The sequence below is a fragment of the Sinocyclocheilus rhinocerous genome, unplaced genomic scaffold, assembly GCF_001515625.1.
Source record: "Sinocyclocheilus rhinocerous isolate Xijiao unplaced genomic scaffold, SAMN03320098_v1.1 scaffold3040, whole genome shotgun sequence".
In the NCBI taxonomy this organism is placed as follows: Eukaryota; Metazoa; Chordata; class Actinopteri; order Cypriniformes; family Cyprinidae; genus Sinocyclocheilus; species Sinocyclocheilus rhinocerous.
Window position 1 is genome coordinate 214,681 of NW_015656614.1, and position 16,486 is coordinate 231,166.

The 16,486-nt window shown below is 35.0% G+C and overlaps 2 protein-coding genes across 7 annotated transcripts in view; both read right to left on the bottom strand.

Annotated features, from left to right (window-relative positions):
• Window positions 1-1,028: 1,028 nt before the first annotated feature.
• LOC107720520 (major histocompatibility complex class I-related gene protein-like) lies at window positions 1,029-14,939 on the bottom strand. 6 transcript variants are annotated; one of them, XM_016528248.1, is made up of 7 exons: window positions 4,401-4,592; window positions 3,799-4,047; window positions 2,846-3,124; window positions 2,051-2,332; window positions 1,706-1,780; window positions 1,584-1,616; window positions 1,029-1,458 (listed from the first exon to the last, which is right to left on the bottom strand). In XM_016528248.1, exons 1-7 carry the CDS (start codon window positions 4,543-4,545, stop codon window positions 1,427-1,429), a joined length of 1,095 nt encoding a protein of 364 aa, XP_016383734.1. In that variant the 5' UTR covers window positions 4,546-4,592; the 3' UTR covers window positions 1,029-1,426. The 6 variants fall into 6 exon arrangements, with proteins under 6 accessions (XP_016383734.1, XP_016383733.1, XP_016383732.1 ...); XM_016528247.1 differs by having other exon boundaries at window positions 1,706-1,792; XM_016528246.1 differs by having other exon boundaries at window positions 1,706-1,822.
• Window positions 14,940-16,221: 1,282 nt separating this feature from the next.
• The window catches only part of LOC107720513 (aminopeptidase N), a 6,468-nt gene continuing 6,203 nt past the window's right edge, over window positions 16,222-16,486 (bottom strand). Inside the window, exon 20 of the mRNA XM_016528242.1 lies at window positions 16,222-16,410. Coding sequence (XP_016383728.1) covers window positions 16,258-16,410 — 153 coding nt within the window. The 3' untranslated portion in view covers window positions 16,222-16,257. The remainder of the gene's footprint in view (window positions 16,411-16,486) is intronic.

A 16,486-nucleotide genomic window follows, 5' to 3' on the forward strand; every position in this document is an offset into this window, starting at 1 on the left:
TAAGATGTCACCACTTACTGGAGGTTTTAGTTTCATATTTAAAAACATAATCATAACATTTCATAACATGTATTTAATTAGTCAAAGTTTTGGTTGACAAATTTCAAAGGAAAAAAACAAAAACACAGCACATGCTTTAAACAGTCAACACTGAAAAGACAGTTAAAGACTCTTAACTTATAAAAATCTACACTTATCATTTTTTGATCTACATTTCGGTTTGTATATATGTGCTTTTCAGACTTACAATGATAATTTAGCAGCTGAAAGCACATTGTTGTTCTATTTAGCTATTGATCAACAACTCAGCATGCAAATTACACTTAAAACTTGTAGAAGGAGAGACTTTGGTTGAGAAGATATGTCTAAAAGCAAATTCTAAGACCTAACAAATTTAAGTTTGCAAAAATTGATTTTATAGAATTCTTTTGAAATTCTACCTTTTGGAGGACCTGAGCAAAAGTAGGAAAAAAAATAAAAATAAATAAAAAGTGTAGTTTCTCTTGGAAAAAGAAAACCCTTTAGGCAGTTTGTCAGAATAACTTTGTTTGTTGTTTAAAGATAGCCTATTTCTCCAATCATGTTATTTTGTGACATGACATTCACAATGTTTCCACATTTTCTTCAGATGCTTGCAATTTAATGTTTAATCTTAAAGACAAGTTACAGCTCATTATGTGAATTTTATTGTAACTACCAAATAAAGCTGGACGTTTTTAGTCAGTAGAACCACACGAACTAAAAACTTGTAAATTTTTCATGTGAAATTTCTTTTAATTGCCTGCTAAATAAATGATGATCAATAATACCAATACAATACATAGTATTTTCCACAGTTTTTAATGACAAGTATGCTACTTTTGTTCCAATTGTACCCATGTCAGGTACAGTTGAAACAGTACAATAGTAAAGTTGAAACACTCATCTTTAATGCTCTAAAGTAGCCAAAATAACTAAAATTTTAAAATGTCTTGAAAGATATCATTGTAAAAAAATATTTTAACTTCAGCTTTTCTTTTTATTCCTGTTCTTTATAATATACAACTAATAATTTGCTATTCAATAGCAAAACGTCTAAGAGTTAAATGGCTCACAGTTCATCAGTAAATCACTGATAAGGTTAAGAGTTCAAATTATGTGAGCTTTCAATAATGCGAGGTCAAAGGCAGTGCGACCAATCAAACTCTATGGTATTTTGACACAAATTCATCTGTCACAAAGATGCCAACATGCAGATTGTGTTAACCGAACATGATGTGTGCAGATCACAATGCGTTTTAAGGACAATTATTAAAACGGCATACATAAACTAACAATATTGTTCATGTTGTTATTTCATAATAAAGCCAAGCAACTGTCGAAACTCATTTTTTCATTGTTTGAAGATGTTGATCCATGTAGCATCAAGGCATGATATTTAATTTGATTATGTTGTTGTTTCGACATGTTCTTTAGATGCTGAAAAAAAATGTTTAATGAATGATCGGAATATGCAAAAAGATAATAAAATCATTTAATTCAACAACTTAGCTTTTTAACTTTTTTTAATTCATTAAAAAAATAGGTTTAAATAATGTACTTACTAGAAGCAGCAGAATAACCACTTCTGGGTGAATCTACAAAATCAAAAAGAATGTTATTCATAAAAATCAAGTATTTTCTAAACAAAACTAGTAGTTATCATTAATTTCAGTTTTTGTCCTACCTGCTCGTCTCTTCCTCCATTTATATATGATGACTCCAGTCCCAAACACCAACACCAGAGCCAAAACTATCAGCACTGGGAGAATCGCTGTTTTAAATGGTTCACTGAAATCGAACTCTAAAATAAAGTTCACATAATGAATGACATTTTTAATGTCTTCACATCTAATTACCGCAGCTGCAAATTATTACCAATTACCAACATCAGAGCCAAAACTGTCAGAACTGAATTAATCACTGATTTAAATGGTTCCCTGTGATCAAACTCTGAACATCAACCACAGACTGAGAGAGTGGCTTTAAATGTTTTTACTGTTAGATTGTGTTTTCTGTAAGAGCTCATTACCCAAAGTGATGTCCAGTTTGTTGTCCAGACTGAGGTGTGTGACAGAGCAGGTGTATTTGTGTTTGTCTGCAGCACTGATCTCCAGACTCTTCTTCATCTGGTACGTCCCGTCAGCATTGGGCAGCAGATCTCCTCCAGTGATCTCATGATCAGCTACAGGCTGCCCATCTCTGAACAGGGTCAGGTTGATGTGACGGGGATAAAATCCTGTAGCCAAACAACTCACACGAGACCCTCCAGAATCTGAGTTTGCTTTCTGGGTGAACTTGATATGGGGTGTTACTGTAACAAAAAAAAGGTAATTTCAAAGAACTTTTCACATCTATAAATGCATGGGTGTGACACCAGGGCAGCCACAAAACAGACAGGTAAACAGAGGGTAGTGACTCGATAGTACTAGGTTTTCATTCAAATAAAAAGGTAAAATAAAAGGGTGGGGAACAGGGAACCAAGAAGGACAAAAAACATGAAACATAAACAAACCAAAACCAAGAGCATGGGTAGAAACAGGACCACAGAACAAAACCAGAACAAAAGTTACAAGAACAACTGAAGAGTACAAGAGAAAACAAGGATGGGCTGATTAATCGAAAAACAAACTAAAAAAAAAACAAAACTACAAACTGACTACGAAAAGCACAGGAAACACCACAACATAAAGGTCCAGAGACAACAAACAAGGAGTTATATAACAATGTGTCAAATTTAAGTTTATTTATGAGCCTGAAGATTGTTTTTAAACATCTGGAATGTCAGATTCATAATACAAATGTACACGTGTCCTTGAGGACTTACTCCTTCTATTCACTTGACCTCCTCTCTTTTTGAGGTAATTCCTGAGAGTTGTTATGCAAACTGGGTAAAAGAACTTTGCAAATTCCTGCTTAAATTCTTCTAATTGAGGTTTGAGCACTTCTTGTGTAATATTTACAGTCACAGTATAAGTAAAGTGGTTGTTAAAGTAACACAGCTCATCTGTGGTGTAGCCACTAGCAGCATCTTTGATAATCATCTTTCCAGGCTTGTCAAGTTCCAGCAGCTCACAGACAACCAGTGTCTGATAAACATCAAGACCTGTGAGGAAAATAAGGCAGAGATTTTCATGGATTGGCCCCCTTCATAAAAAAAAACAAAACAACAACTTTGTTTTGCAAACCATTTTCAAGTAAATTTTCGATTTAATAAAAAATGTCTTTGTAATAAAAATAAATAATTTTCTTATAGCTTTATAGCCTATCTGTGAATTATTATTTTCAAAAACATTGAAATATATATATATATATTAATTGATGAATATCACACATTTTGGGGAAAGTTACACCAAATGATATTTTACAAGCTAAACTTTACAATTTAATCAACTGATATTTAATTATCATTTATTGTTTTAAGGGACTTATTGACCTTGACACAGTCATGAGGGTCTGCAGGGGGCATCTCTATGATATAATTTCATGTTTTATGTGTTTTTCTGATTTTGCAGACAAATGCTTTTCAAATATAAGCACAATAATACTTTTGTTATTTTTAATAAAGAAATAATATTAAGCTGAAATTTCTATAAAAGGTTTTCTTTTAATTCTGATATCAAAATTTGACCTAAAAAAAAACAAAATTAATTTAAAATCAGACTTTAATGACATGATCATCATAAAGATGTATTTAAGTAACTGAATATGTATAAACTGCATTTTATGCATTTTTAAATAGAATAATAGATTAAAAATAATTGAGAAACCCATACTTACTCTCATTTTGGCTGTAGTCTCTCAACAGTGCAGATCGTCTCAAAAATGAGTTATACATGTAGTCACTTATACCCTTTATGTAATCTGAATCAATCACATCATCCTCATTCGTCGTATTCCCTTTTGGAAAATAAGTCTCTGAATTATAGTATGCAACTGTGATGTCATCCAGAGTTGTTGTGCAACTAAATTTAGGAAATTGTGTTTCTCCTTGAATATAAGTTGAAAGCAATGACAAAGAGTGAGAACCTGAAACACAAATAGATTTTTTCTTTTTATTATGAACAAATACTTTATACCTATTTCTACCATACGAGACAGTAGCCTACACCTAGGTTACAATAAAACTTTAAACTGTATCCAGTATTTATTTTTGATTTAAAACCTAAATCTTGAAATCTTGGCAATTTAGGGTTAGGGTTAGCATGAAATAGGAAATAGCATAGAGTTAGCACTTTCATTTAGCATTAAAGTTATATGAGTAACGCGCTATTGAGGTCAGAGAGGACATGATATGTGACTATCTTCATTAATCTTGAATTTAATTCATTGAACAGGATTAGGTTTTAAAATTCGAACATGTAAAAACATAAACTATTTACCATATGACGCAGATGGAAGTGAAAGTAACGTTACAAGTAAAAAGACGAGGACAGGAGATCCTGTCCATTTGCACTGTATGCTTTTAGTCTTAAAATGTGTTGCAAAAATGTACCTGCACATTTTTAAACGGGTGTCTATCAACATATTACAGGCTAGGGCGGTGTCTCTCACACTGTCTTGTTTCCAGTGTTCGAACTATGCCGTGGACTTTGGGGGAGCCCACTTGTTTTTTTATTTTTATAACAAGGGGGTGGGGTGTTCGTGCGCTTGCCTTACAAAGACAGTTCCCTCCTTTGCGTCATTAAGCTCCTGAAGCTTCATTAAAGGGGTGAGCTTTCTGTAAGACAGTCTTTCCTTAGCCACCATATAGGCGGACCTGAATGATGTTGCGGTCTCCTCCATTAATTTGGAATTCACCTCAATTACTTTATTTGGCAGAATCGCCTTTTGCTTAGTCAATGCTACTTCAATGGCCCTCTTGTGTGCAATGCTGTCCCTATGTTTATATATCTTTTTTCGCAACTTGTTCTGAGCAGTGCTGCTTACTTCCCCATTAATCCACTCCTCAGACAAGTGCGTGCCAGGTACCTTTTCACACATAATAATCCACGATGATCACATTACACAAAACTGAAATTGCACGTCAAAATAACACATTGTCAATATTTTTTGAGACCCCCCAAAATTTCACAAATCCCGTTTTCAGGGGAGTCCATGTCTTATTAAGGGGAGCCGAGCTCCCCCTAGCTCCCCCGTAGTTCGCACCCTGCTTGTTTCGTTTTCCTCAGCTGATTTGGTATTGGAAGAAAGGAGAGTCGTATAGACACGCACAGACATGTAGGGTGAATTCAGGTAAAGTGGGCCATTTAAGTTTGATTGTACTGTGCTCAATGGGTTTGCACTTTCAGAGCATAACAAAGGTACAATACTATGTTCTTACAACATCCTGTAAGAGTGAATGAATTACACATCTCACAATGTGTTGCAAATGACACAATCGAACAGGCATAAAACTTAAAAGTATTGAGTAAACTACATTACTGATAAGGATAAAATAAGTGACTGTAAAATATATCATCTATAAATTGGAGGATATCAGATCCTGGGTTGTATTCACTTATAGGGAATAGAACTTCTTAAATGAAGAATTATTATGAAAAACAATCTGTAAAATAACATCATAGTGTTTGGCAATATTGTACAACAATGTCATGCCAATAAACCTGAATTGAAATTTTTTTAAAAAGTGCAATTGAACTCTTTGTATCATTTTAGAACAAAAACTATGCTCTAGTTTCTACTAATTTAACACACCAAAAATGTAAATTACTTAATGTAAACCAGTCCTTAAAATACTGTGCTGATATCCGAAGCAACAACTTCATCAGGATCATCAGGATGCTTGTTCCATACTCTCTTCAGATGCTGAAAAATAAATGAATAATTTAGTTTTATTTTAATATTCTATTAACTAACTAATACTTCATTTTCCCTATCAAGTGTAAAAGCAAAGAAGTAGCACTAGAACTCACTAGAAGTAGCAGAATAATCACTTTTAGCTGAAGCTATAGCAGAAAAAAGTAAAAATGATTAAGGGCAATTAAATATTGTGTCATAAATTACAATATCTGTATGTATCTAAGCATTACATTTAGATTGGACAACTCAAACTCAAACGAGACTCAAACGAGACCCTCCAGAATCTGAGTTTGCTTTCTGGATGAGAGTTTGCTTTTCACTTGGGAAGGAAGGGAGAGAAAAATGAATAAGGGAATATACCAATCTGAATAAAAATGTGTATGATTGTTGCATATAATTGTAGTATCATGCTGTATGATCCATTGCAACCTGGCTATTTATTTATTTATTTAAATTCAAGAAAATACCAGAAACACATGAGGATCTTTCGTGTTCACTTGAGTCCCTCTATTTTTAAGGTAATTCTTCATTATTTGTATACAGGCTGGGTAACATCTCAAGATTCTAAGTAATTAGAAGAACTCTGATATGTGAATTGTCCATTAAAACAATCGGAGTTCATCAACAGCAGAACTTCTAAAAGCAGTCTTGGTGATCATTTGTCAATGTTTCTCATTGTCACCCTGTTCACAATGAGTCATCACCTGAAAAAACTGCATGATCTGTTAGAAAATAAAGAAATAAAAATAAAGAAAGAGATTTATCAACACATCTGACCTCAGATGCCCCCTTTTTTATTTGATATCTGAACGTATTTGTTACAAAAAGGAACTTTTACTTAACTATTTTTATTATTTTACTTAAAATTAACATGATTTTATATTCTATTCATGCAATATCTCACTCAAAGCCAGTCATAATTTAACCAACTGAACTTACTTTCTTTGTGGTTGACAGATCTTAAAAATTTTGATCTTTTTTTAATATGAGCAACCACATAATCACTTATGGTCAAAGTCAAAAGTCTGCTTTATTCAGCCGCAGTAGCCCCTCACTGCAGAACAAAGATCCAGGGGGCGGGGTTGGATCCATATCTAGGGGGTGGAGATGGGTGGGTTTAGGGATCAGGGGGTGGCGATGGGTAGGTTTAGGTATATGTAAGGTGGGAGGAGTTGGTTCTGGATCCAACCTCACCCCCTGGATCTTGTGTTCTGCAGTGAGGACCACCTCGCTCGTCGGGGGATGCAGGGGAGGCACAGCTTCCCCAAAATTTTGAGATGAAAATGGGAGGAGGACGATTTAATGTGAAAAAATTCACAATTCATGTCTCAGAATGTGTATTTTTTGTTTGTAATTTCACAGCTGTAATACCATAACATGTTAATGAAGTTGGAAAGCGCCGCTTTTGTATAGCGAATGTGCCGAATCTGCTGATGTAATTACAACCCCTAATGATAGAGAAGGGGAGGGGGAGGCCGGGGGAGAGCTGTGAGAGCTGCGTCTCAATGTGCCTACTTATACTACGCCCTTAAAGTATGTACTCTTTTGGTGAAGAAAAAGTACACACTTTTGAGTGTGTAGTAGAGGGTAGGCCTGGGCGATAAAACGGTATCGATATTTATCGACGGTACACCTTCTTCGATAACGATATTAAAAATGTTCGATATAGTGCACGATATAGGCACGTGCTCTGAGTGACGCAAACAGCACACACAAACAGAACACATGCTGAATTGAGTGCTGTGCCTGCCTGTGATGAGGAGATTGTGAATAAAAGTGATGATGACGTAGAAGGGCACTTCAAGAAACAGTTGTTTGGTCCCCTACACCCTTCAACCCTTCGAAGTTCTCACTCCGGAGGGTAATAGGGCATAGGGATGGAATTCCGAATGGAACGCAGGGAGAGTGTGCACGGATCCACACTTAAAAAATCGACCTGAAATAGTAGATCATCCGGGGACTTTTGGCATACTCTTTTCAACATACTCATTCCACACCATACCAAGGACACAAATTCATTTTGCAGTGATCTTGTATATGAGCATTTGTGTTGTTCATAAAGCTCACTCTGTGAACATATACACCCAGTTCTTCCTGACAAAATCCCAAGCCAATGTCTGACCGTCTGGGTTGCTGGCAATATACACAATGACAGAGGTAGCGTCCTGTTTACGGATCATTGATGCGTCAAGCGTGTATCCAAGGTACCTATATTTATGACAATACAAAAAAAAATTTATTCCTTTGAAAAGTTTCTATATGTTCCCAAAGAACAATATATTTTAAACCTTTCTAAAAGTGTGGTATCTTTTGCACAAGCCAAGGCTGACATGAGTTTATCAGCTTCTATTCCGATGATGGCGGTCTTAAACATCTGCCAGCCAAAGTCCCACTCGTCAGCGCCACCTGAGGCAATAGCACTACAGTACACTGTAGACCTTAAGTTGGGGTGAATTCTGGAAAAAGAGATCTGAATTAGATTTATGTAATAATGTGGACAGCCAGATTTTTTTTCCTGCAGTACAACATTGGATTGCTTGACTAGAAGACCAAAATACTGAGTGCTATAATGCATGGGCAAACTCACGGGTTGTGGTTTGTTTGGTCCATCCACTGTCTGTACCAGCCTGTAGTGAGATTTTGACACCCATCTACACCAGTGCTGCAAACTTTTTTTTTTCTTCGTTTTTTATATTACAATAATAATACAATATTACAATAATAAAATGTATGACATTGAATGATAATATACACAGGCATTACGGTATAAAAACCCCAACGATTAAATGAATAATAATTGTAGTGAGTGGCATGTGAAACATACTGTTTAGGTCTTACCCAGTGAATTATAGTATATGAATTGTGTACTCATGTAATTTAATACAAAACTAGTAGAAGAAAAGAGAATAAAATCTCTTCAAAAAACTAAATCTTCCTCATCTGGTACGTCCCGTCACTATTAGGAACCCTCCATCTGAGTTTGCTTTCTGGATTAATTTAAGTCTGGGTTTTACTATACAGGAAAGGGGCAGAAAGCAGGAGATAAATGCAGTAAATCAGTTCATTTTACACCTTTCAAAGCAGACAGAGCATATTAGCCTTTGCTCTGTTAAACCCATTTTATGACTTAATAATATTAGGGCTGTCAATTCAATACCTTGTGTATTTTTTTCCCAATAATATTATATTACAAGCTCATTCTGCAAGACTGGAATACATACCTTTTCTGTTAACTTGTTGTTTTCTCTTCTTGAGGTAATTTTTCAGAGTTTTTATGCAAGCTGGGTAATACAAATTCTCATGACGCCACATGGACAGCTGCAGACGTGGTTTGAGCTCTTGCTGTGTGAAATAAGAACCTCCTTGGTAAGTAAACTTGCCATCAAGATAACATAGTTCATCTGTGGTGAAGCCCTTGGAAGCACTCCTGCTTATCATTTGTCCTGGCTTGTCATTGTTCAGCAGTTCACACAGAACCATCTTTTGATGAACCTGAAGACCTGAATGGACATAACTTATAAGGTGACTCAACTAAGGAGGTCTGTAATACCTGAAAAACATTATATAGTATACTCATTTATCTCAACGACAGTTGCTTGGCTAGCACTCTGTGATCCAGCTACTGTGTTCCAACTAAATATTTCACCATTACTGATATACATTTATTACTTGAGTGAAAATAACCAATACAGGTACATTACCAAAAAAAGTGAGGTTACCAACCCACTCAGAAGACAGGAGATGACAGGCCTGTGTTCATCACATAAGCGTTTGTGTTTTTTTATTTCAAAGGATATTTCAGATCCTCTTTACTTACTGTCTGTAAGGTTACCCCCTTCCAGTACAATCCATCTCTCCTCAAAATCATCATATATATATTTACTTATGATGCTGATATGTTGTGGGTCAATCACGTCATCTTCATCTGTAGTATTTCCTTTTGGAACATATGTCAATGTCTTTGAATTAAAGTGTCCTACTACAACATCATCCAACATAAACGTGTAACTATATTCAGGAAATAATGTTTTTCCTTTAATGTATGTTGAATGCAAAGACAGAGAATGTGAACCTGTGGGGAAAAAAAAAAAGTTTAATGGATTTTGCCTCTTAATGAAATCAGCGCACTACACTTAGCGATTCAAATACTGATTTAATTTTAAAATATGATAGAGAGGAAGTAAGGAAAAAAGTACATGTATGTTAATGTGGAAAGTAGCCTAAAGTAAACGATATCGTTCACACGACTTATTCATCAACTGTGAATTACGGCCAAGTATAGGTTTGATTTTGATATTGGTGGGGACATAACAGCAGGCAACATATATGCTAGACTTTTGACCACAGTGTCATGTCATATAAAGTCTTTATTTATAGATATGGTAGTCAGCATACTCGTAATTCATAAAGAGAGCTTTTTTATGTTAGTATGTTCAACAGACAATAATTAGGGCCTATACAATTTTAAATTATGCAAAACCAACAACATAACAGCAGCATCAGAGCACTGGGTGTCTTAATCAAGCTGTACATCATTTTATTTTAATATAAAATAAAAATATTTAATAAAAATAAATTGGACCAATGATGATTTTGACAACAAAAAAAAACTCACCGGGACCCTGACTGTGTTGCTATAACGAACACCTTCCTTCACGCGCATCTGACTGACAGATAAACCGCACGCTCTTGTTTCAGTTTTGTTTTTTATTTTGTGGATATTTCAGATGACAGTTTGCTTTTTACATTCAGTTTAAAATAAAGTTAAAAAGGGTCAACTTTATCATTCAACTGAGCTGTGCACATATGTTTTAAACACCGCGGATAACTTATGTCCCGCCAATGTATTAAATGTACGTCCTTGAAAGCGCGCAGTTTTCTAGCGTATTTACTTTAACTTCTCAGGTAATATCAATGGTATGACCTATTTTAGATGCGGCCGGAATTAGCCTACAACAACATTGGTTACATATAGGCTATGTATAGCCTATTTAATTGTTTGATCAAAATTATTGCTAGGGACAGTTTAGTATGTCGCTGGATATTGGTAGGGACATGTCCCTATAGCGTCCCTACTAAATTCTACGCTGTTGACTAAGGCACATTACAAAGCTGACAAACTAACCTTTAGCTCACCCTTATTTGGAATCTTACCCTTAGAAGTAACTGCTGGAACTGACAGCACAAGCAGGATCAGAGTGATAGCCATATCTTGATACTTTTGGGTACTCGAAACCTTAAGTGAAACTACAGTATCTGGCTCGACTGGTTGTTTATTTAGACCTGCAAAAGAGCTCCTCCCTTTTCGGAACTCACATTGAAATTAATAATAATATAATTATATATCTCGTTATTCTATATATATATGTGTGTGTGTGTGTGTGTGTGTGTGTGTGTGTAGAATAACGAATATATATATTCTACATATATATATCTCGATTCAACATATATAGGTAGAATCAAAATGTCTTGGTATTGCAGAGTACATTGCACAGTATTGACACCAGCATTTCAGGCAAGAGACAGCTATAAGCTCGATTTTAAGTGAGAACTGTATTCTGCAGGCAATGTGACAGTTTAAAATAATTTGCAGATTACTTTTAATTTTAAAAGACTCTCCATTTCTAACATTTTATGTACTCCTTAAAATAGCCTATTGCAATATTTGTGACTATCACATTCAGGTTTTCTGAATATTCTTCATTATTATTATTTTCATTTATATTGTTTTTCGATTATTTTCATCGTCACTACTAGCTGCAATACAAAATGTATTTCTAATGGTGAACATATAAATATATCAAAATATAACACAGTGTCCTTATTATAACTTTAAACAAGAAAAGCTGAGGTCATCAGTGGGATTCCCAGAAAATGCATGAACTGATACGTGAATGCAATGTACTGTAAGTCGCCATAAAACTATCCATAAATGTGAATGCAAGTAACAGGCAATGAGTCAACAAGCATGGTATAAACAAGAAGTTCTTATGATTCCACAACAATTACCTTTTGGTCCAACCACTGGAAGTAAAATGGTGATAGTGAAAATAATTCTGTCCATACTGGCTGCAGTTTTCAGTGCAATGTGTGCTGCTGTAATGGCAGTAAACAAACTCTGTATTCTCAACTCTCACAGGTTTGGAGTCAAAAGGACATTAATGCAACGATAAGTGAACTGAACTTAACACCCCTTTAGCTCCTAAATTTTTTCCCATGGGGCCCTTTGGCATCCAAGGGGTCACTGGAATCACTTCTTTGGTGAAAAAAACAACTATGAAGTGCTCAATACAACACAAATAAGTGCACATTTATATTTTAATGCTTATTTCCTAAATAAGTCAAATATTCTTTGAATCAGACCACTAGATGCCACTACATGCATACAGTTCAGATAGCAGCATGGATTACTCAACATCAGCATAGTCTCTGTCACTTCAAACATATATGGTATTATTATTACCATATATCCACCATATGATGCTTTTTTAGAAAATATACAGACCCTCTTTTTATAAACTATAGCAGTTCAACTATTACTTTTTGTTAATGTTTTGTGAAGTGTTCCATACTACACTAACATGAACATCAGTAAACCACAAATTGTAATTCTTAATACTGACTTGTAATAGCCTACTCAATCGGGCAACTATTGTATGTCACCACATACTTTCAATTCAGATGGATAAATGTGCAAACAGGTTTTGTTTTGGGACAGCGTGATCTCTGATTGCTCACTTTTAAACTGATAAATTGATTAAATTGATCAATTGATTAGCACCTCAAATGTTACAATAACTAAACAAAACACCAATATCTTTTTAGCTCTCTCAGTACCCCTCTTATCAATAGCCTTGTTACAAGTAACCAATAAAAAATATAATAAGCAGAAAATACAAAAAAACTATGACACAGTCAGACATACTGTATAGCCAGACAGACATGGGCGATTCCCCCCCCCCAAAAAAAAACTCCAATACAAAAACAGCAAGCAGGATCAATGGCAGAATGCACAAAATCAGACCCAGCAATACAGTAACAATAAAGTACATAAATCCACCATAAACCGCTAGAATAAACCCTCTTGACAACACTCAATAAATTCAATTGAATTCCTCGTAAAAACATTACACATTTAGACTTTAAGGGATAAACAAAGTAAGCTGTTAATTCGCTGTGTTATTCTACATGAGAATGTAAGTAAATCTCAACTGGAAATCTCACAGCTTGTCAAAAGCAAATATTGAAGCAGCTCAGATGTATCTTAAATCTCAGACATCTCCATTTGATAAAACAGAAGATGTGATGGTTTGATCTCTTTGCAAATAGGATGGATGTCTTCAGAAGATTACAAAACACCTTCAGCATCTGTACATGGACATAAATGTTATTTAACATATAAGACATTAATCTGCATAGCCGTTATGCCATTATGAGGATGGTACAGTAATGTTAATTTATATCAAACTGGTGTATTTTAATTTTATCACGCTCCAGGAAACTACGTGCAGACATTTAGCAAATGTGACTAATACAAACAAAGCATATGCCATTATACACAAAGTGATCTTGTAAAAATTCAATCGAAATCTCGAAGTAACCTCAAAGAAACGCATACCAGAATATTAAATTAGGCCTACCTCTCTGTCTTTCTGCTCGACTTGTCATGCAAATGGCTATTGCCAAAATCACACATAACAACAGCAGGACAGCAACACCAGATAGCAGAACACCTATGTGATAACTGGAAGGTGCATCTTCTAAAAAAGGAAGAATTTAGATTAAGATCATTAAAACTTTATCAGATCCTTTCTGTATTTGTAAGAGCTCATTACCCAAAGTGATGTCCAGTTTGTTGTCCAGACTGAGGTGTGTGACAGAGCAGGTGTATTTGTGTTTGTCTGCAGCACTGATCTCCAGACTCTTCCTCATCTGGTACGTCCCGTCAGCATTGGGCAGCAGATCTCCTCCAGTGATCTCATGATCAGCTACAGGCTGCCCATCTCTGAACAGGGTCAGGTTGATGTGACGAGGATAAAATCCTGTTGCCAAACAACTCACACGAGACCCTCCAGAATCTGAGTTTGCTTTCTGAATGAATCTGACTCTGGGTTTCTCTGCAAAAAATTAAATAAAATAAATCATGAATAAAAAAGAAAAAGAATCATGAATATGAAAATAAACTCTTTTATATCATAACTGATACAATTTAACATTAGTGTTAAAATTATGGCACTCAGGAAATAACAATTTAGACTTAAGTATAATGCCAGGTATAATGTCAGATATATTTTAATAACACACATCCTTGGTCATATTCAAAACAGAAACAAACATTAAAAACAACTGGTACTTTAACACAATTTGCAGCAGCTAAAATGTTTGTTGTAAGAAGTGGTCTTAAGTAATTACCCTTTCTATTTACTTCATTTTGTCTCTTTTTGAGGTAATTCCTGAGAGTATCTATACAAACTTTGTGATAGAATTTTTCATATTTCTGCTTGAATTCTTCCAGGTGGGGTTTGAGCACTTCTTGTGCAATATTTACAGTCACAGTATAAGTAAAGTGGTTGTTAAAGTAACACAGCTCATCTGTGGTGCAGCCTCCGGCGGCATCTTTAGTAAGCATCTTTCCAGGCTTGTCAAGTTCCAGCAGCTCACAGACAACCAGTGTCTGATAAACATTAAGACCTGTGAGGAAAATTAGGGAGAGGATTGTGTTGGACTGATCTCCCTCATCACACAGGCAAAATTAACTCTCTGTATCACCCTGACACATTTTTTTTTTTTACTTTATTCCTCTAAAAAATATCAAAATCAATTTTAAGAAATTGAAAATATTCTCACCATAGCGACTGTATAGCTATGTATAATTAGATCAATACACGAGGACAAAAAAATACCATCAGGTCATTGGCCTGCATACTTACTGTCATTTTGGTTGTGTTGCCTGAACAGTGCAGATCGTCTCACGAAGGAGTTATACATATAGTCATTTATACCCTTTATGTAATCTGAATCAATCACATCATCCTCATTCGTCGTATTCCCTTTTGGAAAATAAATCTCTGAATTATAGTATCCAACTGTTATGTCATCCAGAGTTGTTATGTAACTAAATTTAGGAAATTGTGTTTCTCCCTCAATGTAAGTTGAAAACAACGACAAAGAGTGATGAGCTGAAAAACAGAACGATTGGTTTTTTTAATGAGTAGTTGTTTTCGAACTATTTCTCCATCTAGTTTTAGAGAGAATACCGAGAATACATGGGTCTTGAATAACTTTACAATGTCTTTCAGTTTTATGCAATGCACTATTATGAAGATCGGTAAGGAGATAACATGCGGCAACCTGTATAATAATCTCGAACTGAATTCATTGAACAGCAATACATTTTGGCTATCTAATCTTTTTGAAACATACCGTTTGAAGCAGATGTTAGAGGTAAAAGTGCAAATAATAACACGATGATTCTATCCATTTGCCCTGCATTCTTTCAGTCCCCTCATGTTATTGAAGATGATCTGCACATTATTCATCTAGTATCTTTTAAAAGGTAACAAGTTATACTTTGTTTACCGGCTGTTGCTCTCGATTTCGAAAGAAAAAAATCTTGAATTTCTTCTCTAAAAATGTCAGCATGCATTGTTTTCCGCATTCCATTCGTTTTAAGCGTACAATTTGCTTATGCTCTGTGCCTCTGTCATTATTCTACTGTACAAACTGTTAACACAGTAACGACAGACAATACTATTATGTTACAATACTGTAAAATTTTCTACAAATACTACAACGATTACAGAGAATATAACGTCCTACATTTAAGCAAAATAATAATAATAATAATAATAAATAGTTTAGTACAGTGGTTCCCAACCCTGGTTCTGGAGGCACCCCAACACTGCACGTTTTGCATGTCTCCTTAATCAAAGACACCTGATTCAGGTCATCAGCTCATTAGTAGAGACTTCAAGACCTGAAATTGGTGTGTCAGAGAAAGGAGACATGCAAAATGTGCAGTGTTGGGGTGCCTCCAGGACCAGGGTTGGGAGCCACTGGTTTAGTATATATAGCCTACTAAAGAATATGATGTCAGCAATTTGATCATATGTTTCGGTTCTTGACAAAAGTATTTTAGATTTTAAGTTTATTTTCATATGATACAACAGAAGAGTAGAGTACAGTATGATCATTGTTTTGTGGTTCATCAGAGTATTTATTTGATTACAGCAGTGGTTCCCAACCCTGGTCCTGGAGGCACCCCAACACTAACAAATCAAAATATAGCAATCAAAATTAACTTGATAAACATTCAAATACTTTAAAAGTTTTTTTCTTTATATACACTGTCCACCTGGTTATGCTATGCAAAAATGTTTTTATCATTACACATATACATAAAGGAGACTAACGTAATTTGTTTTGTCTTTGTGGTTTTTAAGCAGATTCTGCCATCAGCCAGTCTGTGATTTCTCTCTGGTTTTCAGCCACCCATTTTATATTGGCTTTTGTCTTCTCGATGGCCTGTTCCAGAGCTGCTGTCCCTGATCCAAAGCCGATCTCTGCATTGTCACTCTTAAACTGCAGAAGCTTTTCACATGTTGAGAGATACGAGGAGGGAAAAAAAAAAAAAAAAAAAAAAAAAAATAATTTTAAAAAAAAAACT

Coding starts and splice junctions, on each gene's coding strand:
- LOC107720520 (XM_016528246.1), bottom strand. CDS start 4,545: ATGTTGATAGACACCCGTTTAAAAATGTGCAGGTACATTTTTGCAACA. Junction 4,048..4,400: donor ACTTCCATCTGCGTCATATG/GTAAATAGTTTA, acceptor TTTGTGTTTCAG/GTTCTCACTCTTTGTCATTG. Junction 2,333..2,845: donor AGGTCAAGTGAATAGAAGGA/GTAAGTCCTCAA, acceptor TTTTTGTTACAG/TAACACCCCATATCAAGTTC.